At 37.8% G+C, this 15,619-nt stretch overlaps 1 protein-coding gene across 1 annotated transcript; it reads left to right on the top strand.

The window, feature by feature from the left end:
- Positions 1-292: 292 nt before the first annotated feature.
- On the top strand, positions 293-15,300 carry gtpbp4 (GTP binding protein 4). Its single transcript, XM_003221937.4, has 17 exons — positions 293-439; positions 3,890-4,060; positions 4,852-4,955; positions 5,463-5,599; positions 6,381-6,481; positions 6,893-6,985; positions 8,208-8,399; positions 8,502-8,567; positions 9,177-9,266; positions 10,136-10,246; positions 10,425-10,502; positions 10,592-10,643; positions 11,436-11,536; positions 11,897-12,094; positions 12,705-12,770; positions 13,468-13,611; positions 15,072-15,300. The coding sequence occupies exons 1-17, from the start codon at positions 392-394 to the stop codon at positions 15,222-15,224; spliced, it is 1,905 nt and encodes a 634-aa protein (XP_003221985.1). The 5' UTR covers positions 293-391; the 3' UTR covers positions 15,225-15,300.
- Positions 15,301-15,619: the final 319 nt, after the last annotated feature.

Raw genomic sequence — 15,619 nt, 5'->3', positions numbered from 1 at the left:
GATAAGCGATTCTTGGATAAGTTAGACTCCGCTGTACCATGGGAGCTGGGAAAGGAATGTGCGCTTTCATCCTCCTGGACAGCAGGTGGCGCTGTGAGATAGACAATGCTGCTCTTTTTTTTTTCTTTTTTGCCTGAAAGGGAATCTTTCCTCCATTTGGGGGAAGCAAACAGAGAAGTATGTGATTGCAACTCGGAAGGAAGTTGTGTTGAAAGAGGATGTGACTCTATTAGAATCGTAAGTCTATGTTGACAGGGAGAAGCCGGTGAACATTCCTTTTCTCGCGGTCTGGTTGTTTCTCGCGAGAGGTGGGGGAACCCGGAAGTCCCTCCTCCAGGCGCCGCTCTGTCTTTTCGTGCCGGGCAGGCAGTGAGGCGAGGAGGCCGCAGCCATGGCGCTCTACAACTTCAAGAAGATCATGGTGGTCCCGTCCGCCAAGGTAAGCAGAGAGGCAGCTCCCCGCTTGGGCCCGGTTCCTAAGAGTGCGCCTGCGCCGCCTCCGTGGCAACCGGGCTGGCTGGTGCGCGACGTGGGCAGAAACCACGTGTCCCTCTGTGAGCAGGCCTTTCACCTCGAGGCGCCTTTTAACTCTCAGGCAGAAGTCCAATAGGTGGTGCTTCTTCCTTACAACAGACCTGCCCGTGCTTTTGCATTTGGGAAGGAATGTCTAATACTGTGGTTCTCAACTTGTGGGTGCCCAGATGTTTTATAATAATATTAATACATAAAATAAAATATAACTTTGCTGTGCATTTTCCGGGCTGTGGGGCTATGTTCCAGAAGCATTCTCCTGACATTTCGCCCACATCTGTGGCAGGCATCCTCAGAGGTTGTGCATTGCATAGGCAGCGTCGCCTTAACCCCCTTTTCAGAAGTACAGTAGAGTCTCACTTCTCCAACATAAACGGGCCGTCTGAACGTTGGATAAGCGAATATGTTGGATAATAAGGAGGCATTAAGGAAAAGCCTATCACACATCAAATTAGGTTATGATTTTACAAATTAAGCACCAAAACATCATGTTAGACAACAAATTTGACAGAAAAAGTAGTTCAATACGCAGTAATGCTATGTAGTAATTACTGTATTTACAAATTTAGCACCAAATATCACGATGTATTGAAAATATTGACTACAAAAATGCGTTGGATAATCCAGAACGTTGGATAAGCTAGTGTTGGATAAGTGAGAGACTACTGTACTAACAATAGGTTCCGTTCATTTTTATTTCTCCCAAAACTTCAGTTTACCTCTAATAATATTATTGGGCGGTTTATGCATATAATAATAATAATACAGTAGAGTCTCACTTATCCAACATAAATGAGCCGGCAGAATGTTGGATAAGCGAATATGTTGGATAATAAGGAGGCATTAAGGAAAAGCCTATTAAATATCAAATTAGGTTATGATTTTACAAATGAAGCACCAGAACATCGTGTTAGACAACAAATTTGGCAGAAAAAGTAGTTCAATACACAGTAATGCTATGTAGTAATTACTGTATTTATGAATTTAGCACCAAAATATCACGATATATTGAAAACATTGACTACAAAAATGCGTTGGATAATCCAGAACGTTGGATAAGCGAGTGTTGGATAAGTGAGACTCTACTGTAATAATAATAATAATAATAATAATTTTATTCTTATACCCCGCCCCATCTCCCCAAAGGGACTTGGGGCGGCTTACATGGGGCCAAGCCCGGTCATGACAATATAAAAACAAGCAGTAAAACAAATCAAACAACAATAAAACAAGTTATAAAAACACATACAATACATCATGATAAAATCATATGATGTGGGAATGTGAATATGTACAACATTTTTGGCAGACTATACAAAATGAGTCAAATCAAATACTAGGAAGTGAGTGGGTGACAACAAAGGAAATAGCGGTATTAGGGAAAAGAGGAAACGGGAAATAAAAGGGAAATAAAAGAAGCAATAATTGAATGTGCACAAGCAGTAATAGTATTAGGGTGGAAAGATAAATCAAAATGGACAGTAAACAAATGGTACCAATATATGGTGGAACAAATGGAATTTGAAATTATGAATGTGAAATTAAATGTTGTAAAAACTAATGAAAATAGAACGAGAGAAATGGAAGGAAGATGGACAAGGGTAAAGAACTATATCATGAATCAATCAAGCCATAAGAAATAAGATACAAATGTTATATAGTATATAGAATGGAAATGTATAAAGATAAAGATATAAAGTTTGTCTCAAGAAATGAATATGTAAATGAAAACAATCCTCGTGTTGGTGGTGGGAATTGTAAATGTTTTGTATGTGTATGGTATTTTTTGTGTTTTAAAAATAAAAATTAGGAAAAAAAATACTTCTAGTAATGTTAATAACTTTATTTTTGTATTCCACCTCCATCTCCTGGAAGGGACTCGGGGCGGCTCACATGGAAACAAGCCTAAACAACATCAGTTAAAACACATCATAAAATTAAAACAGTATAAATACATAAAAGAACATAAAACAACGTCAACAACAATTTAAAACTGGAGCAGTAATAATAACTGAACATTCAGAGGGTAAAATTGTGTAGAACTCTGAATAGGGCTCCTGAGAGGCATAAGGACGATCGGAATAGGAGCGGGGAGCAATTTCAATAAAACATTAAGCCTAAAGGTGAGGAACAGTGAAAAAGTGTGGCATCTGATAAAAATTGTAAATGGGCTGAGTATCTGGTGGGACTACTTACTGAAAAGCGCACGGGAACATCCACGTTTTTAAGTCTTTGCTGAAAGTGGACAGGGTAGGTGCACTGTCTACAGTTTTGGCCTGACAACCTCTGAGGATGCCTTCCATAAATGTGGGCGAAACGTCAGGAGAGAATGCTTCTGGATTATGGCCATACAGCCTGGAAAATGCACAGCAACCCAAAGCCAGTCATCTTCAGAAAAGGCATGTTTAACTGTCAAGATATAATCATGTTCATTTTTCAGGGATGAAGTAATTTGCTTCTGAAACATGACCATACGCCTGGGATGTATGGTTCCAGAAGCAAATTTCAACCTCCCACATAGACTGGCGTCTAAATTTATAGATCTTGGACTGTCATTGTCAATCTGTTTCTGGATTATGGACTTTTTGTCTGGAATTCCCAGAGGGTTAGATTAGTTCACCATACCACATCAGCTCTCACTCTCAACACTGGGATGTCACAGGTATGTCGTGTGTTGAGTCTTTTGCTTTACAGTTTGTACATACATGATTGTACCCTTGTCCACCATAGCAATATCATCACCTAATTCTCAGATGATACAACTTTGGTGGAGCTTATCTCTGAAGGGTTGAGCCTGTCTATCAGGATGAGGTGGATTCAGGGACAATAATCTGGTTCTTAATATCAATAAAATCGAGCTTATAGTGGACTAAAGAAAGAACAGACCAGAAATCCAGCCCTTGGTTATAAATAGAGACCAAGTGAAGCGGGTGCACAGTTTTAGTTTCCTGGTTGTTAAGGAGGATCTGACTTGGGGCACCCACACGGCAGTATTGGTTAAGAGGGCCCAACAGAGACTGTACTATATGAGACTCCTAAGGAACCAACAACTGAATGAAAAACTACTGGTGACTTTCTACCACTGTGCTATTGAGAGTGTCCTAACCTACTGCATCTGCGCATGGTTCAGTAACTGCACAGTGGCAGTGGAAGGCACTCCAAAGGATTTTAAGACAACGATAACCTCATCATCATCATCAATAATGAGTACTTTTCTTCATCCCAAAACACCTGGGGACCCACAGGTCGAGAACCACTAACTTAGAGGGACTGGGCAACTCATTATAAGTTGAGCATCCCTTATCTGAAAATATTGTTTATTCTTAATTGTTGATTGCTGTTTGTTTTTCAATTGCAGGACTTCATAGACCTTACGTTGTCCAAGACACAGCGAAAAACGCCTACGGTTATCCATAAACATTACCAAATTCACCGCATTCGTCATTTCTACATGAGGAAAGTAAAATACACCCAACAAAATTACCATGACAGACTCACCCAGATCATAATGGATTTCCCAAAGCTAGATGTAAGTTTGTTTTATGGTTGTCAGTGTACCACAAAGTGTTATTTAAGTGCAGGCTTGTATACTCTGAATAACTTGGGGCTTTTTAGTCCTGAAATATACAGTGAGCCCTTGGTATCTGTGGAAGTTTGGTTCCAGGACCCTGCACAGATTCCAAAAAAGCAGATGATCAAGTTCCTATTAATAAAATGGCACAGGATAACAGTATGCCCTGGTCAACAGGTGCAAGGACAGCAGGAGAAAAGTCTGCTTAGGGAGAGAGGAATACAGACCATGGATCTTAACCATTCTTCTTTCTGATCGTGGCTTTTGCTCCAAAACAGTATTACATTGAGATAAAAGACTTAAAAGTTAGAGAGAAGTGTTTCTTTGTTTTACTTCATTAATATGGAAAGTATTTACCAGTTTTGCTGGGTGCTATGAAACAGTTGCCATAAGCATAGCTGGGAATAAGACAGCTGCTTTAGGTCTAACAGGAGCCTTATGTTAACCTAGTGAATATATTTAACTCTAATTCACTGAAGAGCTAATGCTCATGCCATATTACAATGTGCTTTTTGAATTTCCCCCTACTATAGAACAGTTGGGATCCAATTGGAAAAAAACAACTCTGGTTCCCCCTGAGACTCACAGAACTAGTTTTACAACTCTTTCAGTCCTGACCGTATTACCCAGTAATGGTCAAACACCTGAGACTTTTGCTGGGGAGGATTTATACCCAAGATTATTTTACAAACATTTTATATTTTATTTATCTGGATAAAACACTAAATATATATTTGTTTTCCCCCCAGGACATCCATCCATTTTATGCTGATTTGATGAACGTTCTTTATGACAAAGATCATTATAAGCTGGCTTTGGGACAAATTAATATTGCTAAAAATCTGATTGACAAGTAAGACTGCAATTTTTGTTCAAATGCTTCATCCATTTATAGATAGCATCCTTGTTTGTAATCCTGTTGAGGCATGGCGCTAATTTAAAAATCATACAAGGGGTTGTGTTTTTTTCAGGGATGGTGGTGGTGGTGTCTGAGTGTGATCATTCAGCCCATAAGCACATCCACCACTTTTTAATTGGTTTGGTTGGTGAGGAGTATCTTACCATTACATAACACCAGGCGTCAAACCCATGGTGCCCATTTGTACTACTGTATTCTTGGGCCATCACAACTAGACTAGTATTCATGTACATTGTGCTGAAAATTTTATAAGATCTTCTGCTGGGAGGTATTAAGGAATTGATTCATAGAAGATCTGCATTTTCTTCAGAACGTATCCCTTTCTCTTCCCCTGCCAAAACCTCATCTCTGAGCTCATATATTTGTGGATGGGAAAGAGTAACAAGCTTCATGTTTTTTTTAGTACTGATAATAAATTTGATCTCTGTTTCTGTAATGCAGTGTTGCCAAAGATTATGTGCGGCTTATGAAATATGGCGATTCGCTTTATCGATGCAAACAGCTGAAGCGCGCAGCATTGGGACGGATGTGTACGATAATCAAAAGACAGAAACAGAGCCTGGAATACTTAGAACAAGGTGGAGTACATCAGATGTAGCAGCAGAAGAGTTACTGTTGTTACTATTATTCTGCCTTTCAAAAAATTTGGACTGATATATGAGGCCTTTCTCCATTTCATTTTCACAACAGTATGGTTGGTTTGGCTGAGAGAAAGTTTATCCCTTTGATACCAACAACTGCATCACCCTGACATTAGAAAATTAACTCTAGAAGAAATGTGGTGTGTATTCTAATGGTAGAGTCACTTATATCAGAAGCATTGTAATAGGAACATTTGTTTGTAGGCCACACAAAACTCTGTTGTAGTCCTTTTCTCTTTCAACTTTTCAGTCATCTCTTCAGCAAACTCACTGCTCATTCACAATGAAGGGAATTGCAACACTGTGAGAGATCCACAACATCTCAAATTTTCTCCAGAGTTTGTTCTTAAATAAAGAAAGTTGGAAGCTAGATTTTAAAAGGACGGAAGTAAGGAGTGTCAAAATACTTAATCCCATGTAGAATACTTCCACTCCCTGAAAAAATCAGCAGTAAATTACAGTGTAAAATGTTGGAACATTGTAATCAGAATGCATACAGTTATTTTAAATGAGAAAATGTTGATACATAAATCAGACAACCAATGAAAAAGAGTAGACTTTTGACTAAGGATTGCTATGGATCAGTGTTACAAAATTAGCTGCATCGTTGTTGTTATTATTTACATAATTGCTAAATGACCAGTACTGCACAAAAGGTTTACTGCAGCTCTGTTTGTTTCCTTTTCTAAATGTTCTCTTAAAAAATGTTTTCTTCCAGTGCGTCAACATCTATCCCGATTGCCAACCATTGACCCTAATACAAGGACTCTTCTCTTGTGCGGATACCCAAATGTTGGAAAATCCAGCTTTATAAATAAGGTGTGTGGATTTGTTTAAATTACAGTGCAAACCCTAAACATGTATAAAGTAGGTAAATCCTACTGACTTTAGTGGCAGTTATGTCCTCCTAAATATGTTTATGATAACAGTCTCAGTTGAATTGAGACTAGTTTGAAATTTTAATGTGAGAATAGATATTTTAAATATTTCGGCTGCTAAAGAGATGCTAAGATATATATTTAGTTTCTCTTTTATATTTTTGTCTTTGTAAAAAAAGCAAAGCAAAAAGAAAGCATTTTTCTTGCCTTTTTTTCTGCCCATTGTCCCATAAAATAAGTATGTTTAAATCACACCGGTTCTGAAACACTTGTCATTTAAGTTGTAATATGTCTTTTGAAAAAGCGATTTTCAAAATAGAGACATTGTAACCAAGAGGTTTTTGTTTTTAAGGTGACAAGAGCAGATGTAGAAGTGCAACCATATGCCTTCACCACAAAATCTCTTTTTGTGGGACACATGGATTACAAATATCTGCGTTGGCAGGTAAGGTCTTTCACTCAAGCAATTTATTCAGAATAATCTTATTTTTTCACAACAGTACATGGGATTGCATTTTATAATCTGGACTAGTTCACTGCACATTGGAAATCTATATACTGTATGCTGGGTAATGCAGTTAGCTCTGGAGACACTGTGCCTCACTTATGCAAAGATTAGAAATTCAGTTATAATTTTGACCGCACTCCCATTTTCAATCAAATCTTGGAAAATTTACTTCCTTGGGCTGCTACTGCCATTATTTCCCCAGTTAGCATGGCTAGCACCTCTCAACCAATGGAGATCATGGGATCGCTATCCTAAAAGGTAATTTCCCAGGTTGTAGTTGCCAAAGCCCAGTGGCCAGTTGGGACTCCTACTGCAATGGGGCTTTCATACAGGCATGACTTTTCCATTTTGGCTGGTCAGACCTACCACTGTTTCGATGGAAAATCTAATTAATTGATATCTCTCAGAATCAACCGACCACTATTCTCAGTTGCCTGCTACTTGAGTTATCCATTATTCCTCTAAATTAACTGTACAAATAGCAGCAGCAAGAGGAGTCTAGACATATGAGTAGTTATAAGGTTTCCAGGCTTGAGGGATGTGGAGAAACAATTAAACGTTGTACAATAGTATAGGAAACATTTGACTATTTGAAGCTTTTGGGCTAGGAGTTAATACTCCAAGAAATCAGTTTAGATAGCTGTACCGTTACTACAGCTTCATAGCCTTATCCTCTAGTTTCATGCATCCTTTTTGTACCATTGGCTTTAAAGATGCATTAAATCTTTCACTGAAACAATAGTGCCTTCCTGCTTTGTGAGCCCAGTGCCTTAGAGTCATTTGTTATATTATGAAGAGTTATAGAGATCGGTTTACTTGCTTCAATTACTCTAACTGAACATATATGCTGGATATTGGCAGTCTTATGCTTTGCACAGTTATTAGGAAGTAAGTTCCATTAAATTCAGAATAGGAACAATCAATACTATTGTATCTTGTTGTAGGAGCAAGAAACCAACCTTTTGTTGTATTTTGGACATGATTAATACTGTATACATTTATTTTAGCAGTCCTGTTACTAAGTATGGGTTAAAAGCTTCAGTGTAAATGTCCTTGCAGGTAGCACTATATATTTTCCCGGGCCATGCCCATATATAATTCATGATTTAGCAATGTATGTGAGTTCAGAAGACTTTAATTCCTCCTGTCTTCATTGCAGGTAGTAGATACCCCTGGTATTTTGGATCATCCCCTGGAAGAAAGAAACACCATTGAGATGCAGGCAATAACAGCCCTTGCCCATCTTCGTTCTGCTGTGCTGTTTGTCATGGACATATCTGAACAGTGTGGGCACAGTTTGGAAGAGCAACTTGAACTCTTTGGGAACATTAAGCCACTCTTTGCCAATAAAGTGAGTGAGGATTTTACTATTTCAGCTGAATAATTTTAATTTGATTTAAATTCTGATCTAGATGCTTAGTTCCGTATTTGTTTTCTTTCTCTCCATCTTTAGCCTCTAATAATTGTGGCAAATAAATGTGATGTGAAGAGGATTTCCGAGCTTTCTGAGGAAAAGCAGGTAGGACGTTTGCACAGGAACATAATAATAATAATAATAGTAATAATCATCATGTCACCTGCCTCTTCCTGCAGTTTGAGGCATAGTAGAACATATTAAAACAAGAGATAAACTATTTCTATTTTGCATGTAATACTGTCTGATTGCAGAATAGATTCATTCCCAGCTACAATCTGAGCATGGGCTCCGGTCAGCTTCCACACACTAACTTGAAGTTTTATCTTTATTTGTGACTTCTCTCATTTCTCATATTTGGTCCTGCAGAAAATCTGCTTCTTTAAGCAGTTACAGTATCAGTCTATGGCATGCATGTTTCATGTTTTGAGCAAATTGTAGAATAGTAAGCAGTCTATTTTGGGCTGAATACACTACATTTCAACTTTTTCACATAATACTACAACATTTTTTAATAAATTTGCAAATACTAATACACAACAGAGCATATAAGGAGCTTTTGTCATGGTCTGTATGTTATTGTTTATTTCATATTGGCTCCCAACCATTCTAATGGAATATTCGTCATTTCCATTCTATGAAAATAATTTAAATTTTTTTGTAGGAATTGTATTTATGGGTTGAATTTGTTTTTGTTTGTCTGTCACGTTTTAGAAAATGTTTGCTGATTTAGAAGCAGATGGATTCCCTGTAATAGAGACAAGCACCCTCACAGAAGAAGGGGTTATTCAAGTCAAAACAGAAGTAAGTGTTCATTTTGTTTGAACTTAATGAGGAGAGAGGGTTTTTGGACATGATATGCAACGCTCAGTCTCGGACAATTGTATAATACCTAACCAGTCCTTCATTTAGATACATGAAGACTGTTTCCCATGCTTATTTGATAAGTGTTATATCTAATCTCTACAAAGATAACATAATGTAAGTTCAAGTACCATGTTTTGGCAGGAAAGCGAGGTACAAGTTGAATACATAACTGTGGACTCTGCTGATAGTTCCCTATACTGTAATTCTAATAAACCTCTGCTGCTAGGCATTAGGAAAAAGTAATACAAGTTCCTGACCTACATGTTTTGTTTTGTTTTTACTAGCCAGTCTCTGACAATTGTCCCATTGTTTGTCTCATATTCTGTTCTTCCCTACCTGCTCATTTGAGGCAGGTTTTAACTTGCTAGAGTCATGTGGCTGTTAATCAGCCCACATGAGGAGATGATGACAAATTAATATAAGCTTCCAAACCTATGGTGCAGCAAGCTGCAAGGCACCTCTTTTGATGTGTCCTTCAGGGGTCGTTGCTATTAAGGATTTTAACTATTGCCCTGTTTGCACAATAATCCAGTATTAGTCACTTTTGGAGGACAGTCCATATTTCCACACCTTCCTTTTAAACTCCCCCTTTTGTTTCCCTGAAATGTATACAAAGCCCAATCACTCCTCGGGAAAGGAATCTTACCCCACACTTTATATTTCCACTTCTTTCCCTGAAATATGAATGTAACTCAGAGCTGTGGCTTCCTTGACTGAGTTTTTCCTCCCATAAAAAAAATGTGCAGGGCCTTTATTCATGTGTTTTATCAGCATGTTTTAAATTAAAGATTTTGTGTCTTTTCCAGGCTTGCGACAGATTGTTGGCCCATCGTGTTGATACCAAAATGAAAGGAAACAAGGTGAACGATATACTGAACAGGCTTCATTTAGCTGTTCCAACCAAAAGAGACAGCAAGGTTGGTTTATGATTTGCTGCCCATTATAATCTCTTTATTGTGTATGCAATGTAATGAATTCATTCTCTTTTCACATTATGATAAATGCTATGCTGCCTGGCCATTGCTTGTTCTGTGTTAGGACAAAAAGCAGAATGTGGTTTCTTGAGCATAATCTGTTCTCATTCTTAAATCTTAGGAAAGACCTCCTTGTATACCAGAGGGTGCCTTGATGCGCAAAAAACGTATGGAAGTTGATGTGCCTAAAAAGAAATTGGTAAGTATATCTCTTAGGGGAATAATAGCAAAGTTCTTGTGAACAATATATAAGGAAGGCCTTTATTAATTATGTGTGTTTGTTTGCAGGAGAAAGATATTGAAATGGAAATGGGCGAGGACTATATTTTGGATCTTAAGAGTAAGTGGCAACAGTAATCTTAACATTTAGAAGCTTAACTGGAGTTAGGCTGCAAATCATATGCATACTGGCCTGGGAAGAAGTCTTATTGAACTATATCTAAGTAGACATATATAGGATTGCACTGTTTGCTTTCTTTTTCTGGCAGCAGCAGCAGAAATCTGCAACTCATTGAAAACTTCAGATTGTATCTGTAATCTTTGATGTTCTTCTGTTGAGCTATGTTAATATTCCCTTCTAAATGTTAATTGAGAATGGTTTCCTAATTGCAGGTAGGCATCTGTGTTGAAACATGAAAAGCATCCTAAGATCGGAATTCTTAGGTTTACAAGTTCAATAGAGAACTCTGTTAGTGTGCATAAAATCTGTTTCCTTAGGCATTGCCACACAAAATCCATATTATCTGCTTTGAACTGGATTATATGGCAGTGTAGACTCATATATTCCAGTTCAAAGCAGATAATGTGGAGTACCTGCTTTAATAATCTGGATTATATTGCAGTGTAGAAGGGGCCTTAGTCTTTTTAAATGGGGAGTATTGGGTCATAATAAAACAATCCCCACTCCTTTCTTTTGTAGTATTTCAATGCATCCTGTGGTTCAGGGATGGCTACCAACCTATATCAGATACAGCAAATTGATGACCACTTGCCAGTGTCATCAATTTGCTGTATTTTATTATAGGGTGTAAATAGTTTCTCCCATGTTCTGGTTGCTCATTTGTAAACTGGAAGATCTTTAGATCAGCACAGAGTAATAGTATATTTGCCTTTTGGTGCTTTTTTGTTCTAGAATATTGGGATCTAATGAATCCATCTGAAAAATATGATGTAATACCTGAAGTATGGCAAGGTCATAACATTGCTGACTATATTGATCCAGATATCATGAAGGTAAGCGCTACTGTATGCTTTTATGCTTTGCTGCATGTCATTAGGTTTATCATTTGTAAGTTTTCAATCTGTGCATTTCTTACTTGTTCTCTGTTGAGGGCATGAGTACTTACCACGCCATTTATTACCAAGGATAGCAAAAAGCCAGTCGGTTGAAAATCTTGCTGTTCCTTTCTTCATTATCAAGGATTCTGCTTATGCCTCTATTTGGCTCGAGATGTGAGAACTATAATAGGGGAATCAGTCTGATGAGTATGAACTTGCTCAAAGGCCATAGTGAAAGTATATATGGTGAAGAAACGGTTAAGAATGCACATTGTCTTAAAAGATTCTAATGCATTATGTTTTAACTCTTCAAAGAAACTGGAAGAGCTGGAGAAGGAAGAGGAGCTAAGGCAAGCAGCTGGAGAATACGACAACGATTCAGAAAGTGAAGATGAGGAAATGAAAGAAATTAGAGAGCTGGCCCAACAGATTCGAGAGAAAAAGAAACTGAAGATCCTGGAGTCCAAAGAGAAAGATACACAAGGGCCCAAGATGCCTAGAACAGCTAGAAAGGCAAGTTTAACTTACTCTGTTGAGACATGATTCTGGTTGAGGGATTAAGTACTGCTCAGGTTTACATATTCAGTTATTTATGTTGCCATGGTGAGGAATGCCAGATAAACCAAAGAGGAAAAAAATTATGTCCAGAGGCAATGATAGGCCTGCTAATGAGTCAGAATGAACTTGTAAACTCCTCTGAGTCCCCCTCTGGGGTGGGAAGGGCGGGGTATAAATACATAAATAAAATGAAAAGAATAGGTGCCTCCTAGGAAGATTTTTAAATGTTTTCAAACATATCAGTCAGCATGGGAATTATGGCCTTGTCATGTCTGTATGACTGTAATTCCCAACATCCCCATTCAACATAATGGTGAGGAATGCTGGGAATGGCATAAAAACATCTGGAAGGACATGATTCCCACTCAATATAAGGTTACCTGCAGTTTGGCCTATGCAAAATCACAGGATGGAATAGGGCAATGGTCAGGGGTGGAGAGATATAATTGTCGATGTAGGATTTTCTTACTGGGCTACTTCCCAACTTTTTCCAGTTGCCATTTATTTATTTATTTTTAAAATCTAGTTCATTATTAGAAATATAACGAATTCTTTGTGGCTTCAGGTTCAACGCAAGGCATTGGAGAAAGAGATGACTGATCTTGGGCTAGACATGACTGGCAAAAATGATGTAAGTTCCAATTCTTTTTCTTACTACTTTTCAGGTTTTGATTTCTATAAGCAGTGCTTTTACTATTTCTCATTTTTATTGTCCTGCTTCCATTTTCTGCAGTTGGAAATAGAGCCATGTCAAGGGAATAGATTAATACTTGGATAAGAAGGAAGCTATTTAGTTAGGAAAAAATCACTAAGGGTAGCTATAATAAAGATGTGGAGCATTATTTATGACATAGAGATTAGGGAGATGTTTTCCTGCTTCCCACAACACTAAAGTGTGGAGTCGTTCCAAACAGTGGGCAGCCAAAAGGTAAATTGTGAAATTGTCAAATAGCTTTACAGAGGTAAACCATATCAATTAATGGGAGGATAAGTCTACCAGTTGATAATTTCTGTACACTAATCCCTGGATTAGAACTGCCATGCCGCTGAATACAAACTACAGAGGCCAGAGCCTAGAGCTATTGCTTTTCATCTCAGAATGACAACTGTGAAACAAGAAGCTAGGTGATATCTGCCTTTCTCATCTAGCATGGCTCATCTTACATTTAAATGAAATCCTGGTTGTTTAAGGGACAGTAGAGTTTGTCATTATAATGTCTTGCTTTTTCTATCAAAAGTCAGAATAACTGCCTTGGCAATTGTGTCTGATCTGCTGAGCATATAATTTAGAAGATGCAGACATCTCATTGGGCTGTCTCGATATTTAGGCACATTATGTCACCGAGTCAAGCAGATCTCGGAGTGTTACCCGTAAGCGCAAACGAGAAGAATCTGTGACACCAACATCTTTAACACGAAGTCGCAGCTCATCCCGTACGCCTCGAGATGTATCTGGTCTTCGAGATGCAAAGGTTTGTTTCAGTTTATTTACACTAGTAAGATTTCATTTGGAATTACAAATAGGCATCTTGTGCTATTGTAATTAAGCAGAAGCTGGGATGTGTTATTGCAGTGTGAGAATTATTTTCAAAAAATGTGTTAACTGCTGTTCTAATGTAGGACTGAACGATCTTTCTAACCCTGAAAATCTACATGTTTATACTAGCTTTGGGGTACATGGACATACAAATGTGAGCACATGCATGCCCCAGTTTTTTCTGAACTAAGTGAAAGTAACCATCTCTTCAGACCTCTCAATCACTGCTAGTAATATTTGGGAAATAGCAATCTGTAAAAAATTCGTGTTCATGTCACGGTACAAAGGGAGAAACATTGTTTGTTGGGAGGCCATAGATTGCTTATTCCTATGCTAAACTGTGGCTTTAATTTGAATAATTGTACTAAAACATTCACTAGAGAAAATGGAATTTGAGTTTTGAAAATTTCTGTGATTTTTGTATTACATCTTCAGGATGTTTCCTGATTTCTTGAGAGAAGAAAAATTCTATTTGATTCTCTGCTATTCATAATGATTGGGATTTTGTTGGCTAGTCCCAACTACATTGAACCAACTAAATCAATTACTCAGTTGCTCTACTTGAGTTGGGGACTAATAGCAGAGTTTAGGCAGAGTATTGTCCTGCTCTAAGGAACATAATGGTAAAGCCTTATGGCAGTGACTGACAACCTGAGGCGATAAAATCTGCAGCAGGGATGGGAATTATGGTTGTCTTGATGCTATACTATAACTCCCAGTAGCCCTAGGCAGCATAGGCACTGGTGAAGAGTTCTGGGAGTTGTTAAGCTGAACTTGAAGGTTACACATTTTTCACTTTTGCACAATAAACTAAGTCCCATTGAATATAACAGATTTTTTGTGACTAAATATGTACAAGATTGCATTTAGTGGCTGAAATGTAATCTTTAGCTGATCAAGCACCAGCAGTTGTTGTTACTAGGTATAGACTGGGTCCTAAGTGTATCCCAGCCTCTCTTTTATGGGTGTAATGGGACACATATTCCTGTTCACCTGTAGGAAGCATTACCGTCAGATCACAGGCAGAAAAGATTAAGAAATGAGGTATAATTGGCTTTGATTCATATACAAGGTGTGAAATAAGCAGTAAGATCTTTGACTTCAGAGCTTAGCATGTGCATACATGTTCAGATGTTGCAAAGACATGCCTGTTATTTCAGAGGACGCAATCGCTTTATATTTTGTAATTGAGTTGCCTCATTCAATTTTTAGCTGCTTCAAGCCCAGCTTTAGAGAAGAGTGAATAACTAGGATACTTTGTATATATCTGTTCTCATTTGTGACTTTAAATATTCGTCTTCCTTCTATTTAGTCTGCGAATGTTAGTAGATAACGATGCAGTATTTTTTGTTTTTTATAAGCATGGAAGTTGAACAATATTTTACTTTTACATAGATGGTGAAGAAAACTAAAACCATGATGAAGAAAGCTCAAAGGAAAATGAATCGGTTGGGTAAGAAAGGTGAAGCAGACAGACATGTCTTTGACCTTAAGCCCAAACATCTATTTTCTGGCAAGAGGAAATCTGGCACAACACAACGAAGATAAATTGCTCCTGGGTATAATAAGGAAATGGCACTGCTTTTTACTAATTCAAAATAAAAAAATATATTTCAAACTTCAAGGATATTTTTGTCTTCCCTATTGAGTGATTGGTTTGACAAGTCTGCTTTACAAGGGTTCTGACTGCATTTGCTGTTCAATTTGGTTAACATCAGCTCTATTATAAGTCTGTATTTTGTTTTGAACATTTCATAACTGTACTGGTTTAATTTAAAATATTCTTAAGCTTATGGAGAAAGCAATAAGCACACATTCTCACTACAGGTCACTGCCATGTCTAGGGAAGCCTAAGGCAGAACAGTTTCTAAATCCCAGAAGGCCCTCAATTGTTGACAAGGCATGTTCTTATTTTGAAATTAGCACTTCTAAATATACTTCTT

This window comes from Anolis carolinensis, chromosome 6 (assembly GCF_035594765.1).
Source record: "Anolis carolinensis isolate JA03-04 chromosome 6, rAnoCar3.1.pri, whole genome shotgun sequence".
NCBI classification, from domain to species: domain Eukaryota; kingdom Metazoa; phylum Chordata; class Lepidosauria; order Squamata; family Dactyloidae; genus Anolis; species Anolis carolinensis.
The sequence above is the reverse complement of the archived record's forward strand: the minus strand, read 5'-3'. Positions and strand labels throughout refer to the sequence as shown.